Here is a 6,949-nt window from a genome sequence, read left to right on the forward strand (position 1 = left end):
TGTAAGCTCACCCACAGGGGAACATGAGAGCTGCATGCTCACTGAATCCTAGACCCTCCCGGCCTCACTCCTGGGGCCAGGTCCCCTCCATCCCTGACAGGTTCATCCAGGGACTGGGTCGTAACCAGGAGGAAGTTCGGGGCCTCCTGGGACTTCCACCCACGGATCCCAGCTCTCTTCCTGCAGAAACCCAGCCCCGTCTTTCTTCCATGGTGGGTCCCACACTTCTGGAATCTTGAGTGAAGCTCATGTGCCCCATCCTCTTATTGTTTAGATGAGAACTCAGAACCAGCCCTCTCCCCCTGCATCAGTGGCTCCCAACTTCTCTCCACGTTAGAATCACCTGGGACCTTTCAAAAACTCCAAAGTCACAGCCACATGCCAGACCAGGGAAATCACGCTCTCTGGAGTTGGGCAGGTAAGTTTCCCAAGTGATTCCAATATGTGGACAAGTTTTGGAGCTACCGTCCTTGCAGCCCCAAGAATCCCGATAAATGGCCACACGTCAGGCTAAGTGCCTTGAGTTAGGATTACCCATTACCTCAGTGGTCCCTTTTCAATTGCTGACCTTCTGAGATAGGTTAGAAGGAGGGACTTACTCATGTATTAGTGAAAAGCTGCTACACATTGAGCAAGTACTGTAGGGTTATGTAGTCGGCATGCTCACTAAAGTTTAAATAAATTAATATGCTTAGACAAATGTGCAAAGCCACAATCAAACTTCTCCAGTTATTCACTAATATCTTAATCGTGTTTATAAAAAATAAAGGTGAATATTGAAGCTAATTAAATCTTAAAAATGCTAAGATGAAATATGTAAAATCCAAATGTTTCTGATGGGGTTGCAATTATTTGCAAATTTTTCAGTTCCCACTGAGCGATTAGATACACTGTTTTATCATTTTTATTTATCTAACTAATTACATCCTGCTCCTCCCTGTGAAAAGAACACAAGTAGACAAACAACTGTTCTATATTCACTTGATCCAATTACGTGTATATAATTTTGGACATGTGTTGCCTTTAGCAGAGTTTGATTTCTTTGAATCTCAAAGTTTGGGGTCAGTTAATCCAGTCATTTATAACTGTCTGGGTCCTGGACTCCTTTTGAGTCCACGTACTCTGATGAAAGCAATTTTTCACACAGTTTCTGGGAGCAACTGGACTCCCAAAGTCCCCCAGGTCCCCAGTTGAGTCCAAAAAAATGAGGAAACAAGCCCAGAGGCTAAAGTGACTCAAGCTGCCAGTCAGTTCCACTCTCAGGATTGGAACTCCCGTCTCCCGACCCTCTGGCCATTCTGGGAGAGACAAGCCTAGGGCCTCCTTGCCTGGGTTCAAAGCCTGATTCTTCTGCCTATTGGCTGGCGATGTGTGCAAGTTACATCACCCCTCAGTGCAGTGGTTTCTGTGTCTGAAGACTTCCTCATTTGCCTGCCCGCTTGTTAGCATTACAGTTGTGTTTGCTGTAATTATTTACAAGCGAGAAAAGAGGCGCTCAGGGGATAGGCAGTTGCCCTAGGTCACCAAGCTGCTAAGCGATGCGGCTCCAAAGCCTGCAGTCTTAGCACACACCACGCTGCATCCCCAATTTCTCCCGGCCCTCACCAGGACCAGAGTAGGATGCAGGAAGTCCAGGAGCCACTCTCAGGGAACAACCTTCAAGTTCAACAGGGCACGCCAGCTCTCTCCCCGGCAGAGGAAGGACCAGCAAGAGGACCAGGAAGGAGAGGGAGGTCAGTGTTTTATGCAAGGGGATGGAGAGACATTCATGCAGTGAGGCCAGCCTGGGTGAGGGGAGAGGCTGCTGCCCAGGGGGAGGCCTGGCCTCTGGCTCCCACCCAAGGGGTCGTAGAGACAGCTGGTGGCAGCAGCACAGGCCGAGGGAGGCGGCAGGGGCCGGCTGGGCTGGCCCAGCTACAGAGGGGCTTCCTGGAATGTCCAGCCACAGGTACCTTGGAGCAGCCCTGGGCTGAGAAATCTGAAAACCCCTCCCTTCCTGGGCTGTGGGCCGGGTTGTTGGAACACTTTCAGTTTTGTTTCTCTGCCTGCAAGAACCGAAACTCCTCGAAACAGAAAGACTCCGCAGACCAGAACATGGAGGGAAACTTCCAGGTGTGCAGGAACTGGTAAGAAGTTGCTTTCCCGGCGGCCGACCTGAGGCTGGCTAGTGAGAGGGGCAGACAGGATAAGGCTGTTTCTGAAGTTAAGAGAAAAGGGCCCTTGTACCCAGGAGGGCCAGGGTGGAAGATTTAAACTCAGGAGATGTAGGAAGATGATGAGAGATGGTCAGGGTTGGCTAACATCCCTGAATGCCATCCTAGCCCCACCCCAGATATTTCAGTCTTTCTGGGACCGTTCTAAAGCCAAACATCCAGGCTAACTGTCCCTGCTGGGCTATTCATATATTTCAGAACTTGGGTCCTAACTTGGAGTTCTGATCATATGCTCTTCACACCAGTCTTAGACAGAAAGGGGCCCACGGAGGTTGTCCGGGACCACACCCGCCCTCACCTTGAGAGGGCGCTGTGGAGCGGGGTGAGGGGATAGAGCAGGGGTCCCAGACCACACCTCTAACTCAGGGAGACCTGGCCCCTTGAAGTACCTCACTCTCGAAACTCCCTACCTGTGGTGGGAACCGGGGGATCCCTCCCAGAGAGCTTTCTCCAGGCAGACCCTCCTGGCTGAAGCAGCTCAGAAGAAGAGATGAAGGGCCAGGCCGGGCAGAGGGGCAAGAATAGAGGAAGGGAGTGGGAAGCAGCTTTTGTGCCACCTGCTTGGGCTGTGCAGAAGCCAAGACCTTGTTCAGACCAAGCAGAGTGAGGCTCTGGCTACTCCCCTCTGGCCACATCCCATGTGCCCAGGACATGGGCGGGCAACTCTCATCATCCTTTAGGCCTTTAGAGCTATGGCCGCTACGTGTCCTCTCTCCCAAGCTGCCACAAGCAAGAGCTGGTTGAAATGAAAGGAGGCATATTAAGAAACACCCTGCCTGGCAACTGGGAGGGCCAGAAGCTTGTGTTTTTTGGGGTCTCCAAGAAGGGTCTCAACCTCTCTGTGGGTTGCACAGGTGAGCCTTAAGGCAGGGAAAGGTAGATGGCTTCTCGTTCTGGGAGACCTGGGAAGCTCTCCCTATGGGGGTTCTGAAAGTTGGCATTGCCCTTGCAAGGCTCTGAGTGGGCGTGCAGGCCTGGATTTCCAACTGGCTGTGGGCCAAGCAGGGGAGTGCTTGAAAATAGACAAAATATTTGAAAGAATTTGATATTTGTTATTTCATTTTTAAAACAGCTTTACCAAGGTATAATTGACATAAACTGCATTTATGGTACATTTTTAAAAATATTTATTTTATTTATTTATTTGGTTGCATCAGGTCTTAGTCGAGGCAGGTGGCCTCCTTAGTTGCGGCTCACCGGCTCCTTAGTTGCGGCATGTGAACTCTTAGTTGTGGCACGCATGTGGGATCTAGTTCCCTGCCCAGGGGTTGAACCAGGGCCTTCTGCATTGAGAGTGCGGAGTCTTAACCACTGTGCCACCAAGGAACTCCCTGTGGTACATTTTTAAAGTGTGCCATTTGACATGTTTGACATAGATATATACCCATGAAACCATCACCAAGACTACTAAAATTCAATAAACTATCAAGTTAGGAAGAACAAAAGGGAATTTTATTCAAGCCACACTGAGAATGATGACCCAGGAAGCAGATTCTCAGAAAGTTCTGAGAACTGTCCCACCAGTTAAAAGTCGAAGGCACAGTCATATACATTTTCGAGACAAAGGATCATACATCAAAATGACATACTGGGGCTTCCCTGGTGGCGCAGTGGTTGACAGTCCGCCTGCCGATGCAGGGGACACGGGTTCGTGCCCCGATCCGGGAGGATCCCACATGCCGCGGAGCGGCTGGGCCCGTGAGCCATGGCCGCTGAGCCTGCGCGTCCGGAGCCTGTGCTCCGCAACGGGAGAGGCCACAACAGTGAGAGGCCCGCGTACCGCAAAAAAAAAAAAAAAAAAAAAAGACATACTGATATTTCACAAAAAGTTCACCAAGGATACTTAGTCCAAGTAAGCACGTAGGAAGTGTACCAAGCAAACAGCGAGTCACTGTCACTAGGACCCCCTACAGAGCTGGGAAAGAACCCTATTCTTTTATGAAGTTACATTGCTAGCTTCAGAAGAAATAAAGAAAAAATTGATCTTTACAATCGAGCAGGCACTCCCATCTTTGAGGAGCTCTGGTTAATGTGTAATACAGATGCACACCGTACATTAGGGAGGGAGGAGGCCCGAACAAACACAGAGAGAATTTTGTTTAATTTTTTCTTGTCCTGCCTTAAAATATAAATTATATTTCATCAAATCACAATCAAGATGATGAACCTATCCATTCCCCCCAAAAGTTTTCTCCGGCCCCTTTGTAATGTCTGCCTCCCGCCCCTCCTTGCCCACCCCCTCTCACCCCAGGCAACAGAAGAGTTTACAGAGCATCCTTACACTTATTTTATGATTTTGCATTGTTCTGATATAGGACCAACATGGGGAAGGGGGGCAGGTGGTATCGTCATCATATTTTCAGTGCTTGAGACCTTGAAAGATCTTAATCCAGCAGCCGTGGATACGAAAGACGGCTCCATGCTTTATACCATGAAATAAGCCTGTTTTTCCTCCCTCTTGATCCTGCAGCAAAAGAAGCGGGGCCCCTGGCCACTTGGCCCCCCATGGGGCCCACTCTCTGCTCTTCCTGGTTCTCTGTCCGGAGTGCAAGGAACCCCTCCTGCAGGATACGATGGAAGAGCACCGCGGGGGCGGGCACCAGCAGGTGGGGAGGCGGAAGCAGGGATGGGGGTGGGGGCACCAGGCGGCCAGCCGGAGCCCGGCCCTCACTGCAGCCCGTCTCAGGAGGGCACCCCGTGCCCAGCACCCCCAGTGAAGTGGAAAGCGTAGTTAAATCTGCCTTTCTTGTACTGCCCTGAGTCAACCCTGGTTTTCCCATCCCCTGTCCTTTCCCTGCAGGCGAATGGGTTCGGCCAAGGCAAGGGAGTCCCTGTTTCAGGAAAGGCAAAATGTTCTTTCGAGATGTGTCAAGAGGAGAGACAGGAAAGGAGAGCTCTAGAAGGCACTCATGGCCAAGGCGGGTCAAAGGTTAACCTTTCTCTCCTGCTGTTTCTGGAGCTCCTCGAGCTCAGGCATCCATTTCAACTCAGCGGGTCCCACAGATGCTCCTTGAGCACAGGGCTGGTGCTGCAGGGAGGCGAGGGAACGTGAGTCCTGCCCCCAGGCGCTCACAGACCCGCACCTGACACACAGAGCCAGGGCCGCTGAGCTGGGCGGGACTCCAGGTCTCCCTGCGTGTTTAGGTGGGGCGGGCAATGTGTCAGCAGAGCCTGCCGGAGCACTTGCCGGAGATTCACGAGGGGAGAGTCAGCTGTGATTTCTTCTCCCAAGCCCGGGAGGAAAGTAAGGGGCCAGTAATAAAGATTGCCCCCCGCCCCCTGCCCCCCCGCTCTCTCTTCCCGCCCGACGAGGCCTGGGGCACAATGGGGAACTAGCTTATCACAGGGCCTCCTGCCCCCAGATGCCCGTCAGAAGGGCCTGCCATGGTCCACAAGCCCAAGAGAGCTCATGTTTGCCAAGGAGAGTCCCCCCACCCCCTGGCCTTTGCCATCTGCTTTCTCTTACTGGCTTCAGTCCCCCTGGGAAATAGGCTCATATCCCCAACGCAGCTGCAGTCACTGCAGGCCAGTGGCCATGCCCGTTCCGCCTGCTTCCCTGCAGGCCAAGGAATGCCAGGAGCGCCCCGTTGAGTGCCAGTTCTGTGAGCTGGCCGTGAGCCTCAACGAGGTGGACATCCACGAGCACCACTGCGGCAGACAGACGGAGGTCTGCCCAGACTGCGGCCAGCGCATCGTGCTCTACATGCTGGCCCGGCACAGAGAGGAGTGCTGCGGTGAGCAGACCCGGCTCCAGAAAGGTGAGCAGGGGTGGCAAGGAATGTAAGCTCTCAGCAGGACAGGTGACATGTGTGATGACAGATACATGTGTCTCAAATTCATAGAGTGGCCTTCTTGTGTGTCTGCCGTGGTCTGTAAATGACTGGTCCAGGGAGACCAAGAGGCCAGGAGTTGCGGGCCTGGGAGCTACACAGATGAGTGCAGAGGCAACGGGGGCCCGACAAAATGGGAGGCTTCCTTGGAACCCCTCAAGCACAATTCCAGCCTGGCAGAGACCCACCTGCATCCTTTTACAGACGAGAAACCTATGCATAGAATGAAACAGGGGCTTGCTAGAGGCAGAAACCAGACAGGACATCCAAGTTCCCTGACACCAAATCAGGAGCTTTTACCACCATCAGCAGCGGACAGAAGGGATCTAGTTGTAACTCCTGACCTTTGAGCCTACGTGTTGGCCGCCTGGTACCACTGTGTGTTGTCTTGACCTGGTTACCTCTTCATGAGACGTGTTTACGGAGGACAGCAATGTGACAGATCTTGTGTTCACTGGTTGTTTTAGCAACACAGTAACACGTGGAGAGAGCCTCACATCCTTTGGATGGTAAGTCTCTCCTGGTAAACAATTTGATTAAAATCGGCAAATGAAGAACTGGAACGCTTGAGACTCGTGTACGTTTCCAGCATGGCTGGGCTTCAACACAGCCAACAAACGACTCTTCAGCACAGCTTCATCAACACAGCACGACGTCAGCAAGACAACACAACACAGCTTCAGCACAGCCAACGAAGATGTGTGCAGTAACTCCTCGTTTGATCCCAGAGCTCAGACACTGGTGAAATGAGAGAGCAGTCAGACTGGACGGGGCTGGCATCTGTGGTAACGGCTCCTTCTGTCTCCTGAGAAACCAGTCCTGCGCCAGGAAAATGTCTCTTCATCAGGGCTGTGTGCTGCCCCGAGTGCACTTTTGCAGCTTAAAGGAAATGATGTGGGTGATTCC

General features: G+C 52.1%; 1 protein-coding gene across 1 annotated transcript in view; it reads left to right on the forward strand.

Moving 5' to 3' along the window:
- Positions 1-2,094: 2,094 nt before the first annotated feature.
- XAF1 (XIAP associated factor 1) overlaps positions 2,095-6,949 on the forward strand; it is a 10,208-nt gene continuing 5,353 nt past the window's right edge. Inside the window, exons 1-4 of the mRNA XM_007451599.1 lie at positions 2,095-2,126; positions 4,684-4,819; positions 5,358-5,420; positions 5,782-5,971. Coding sequence (XP_007451661.1) covers positions 2,095-2,126; positions 4,684-4,819; positions 5,358-5,420; positions 5,782-5,971 — 421 coding nt within the window. The remainder of the gene's footprint in view (positions 2,127-4,683; positions 4,820-5,357; positions 5,421-5,781; positions 5,972-6,949) is intronic.

Source organism: Lipotes vexillifer, unplaced genomic scaffold, assembly GCF_000442215.2.
Source record: "Lipotes vexillifer unplaced genomic scaffold, Lipotes_vexillifer_v1.1 scaffold126, whole genome shotgun sequence".
NCBI classification, from domain to species: domain Eukaryota; kingdom Metazoa; phylum Chordata; class Mammalia; order Artiodactyla; family Lipotidae; genus Lipotes; species Lipotes vexillifer.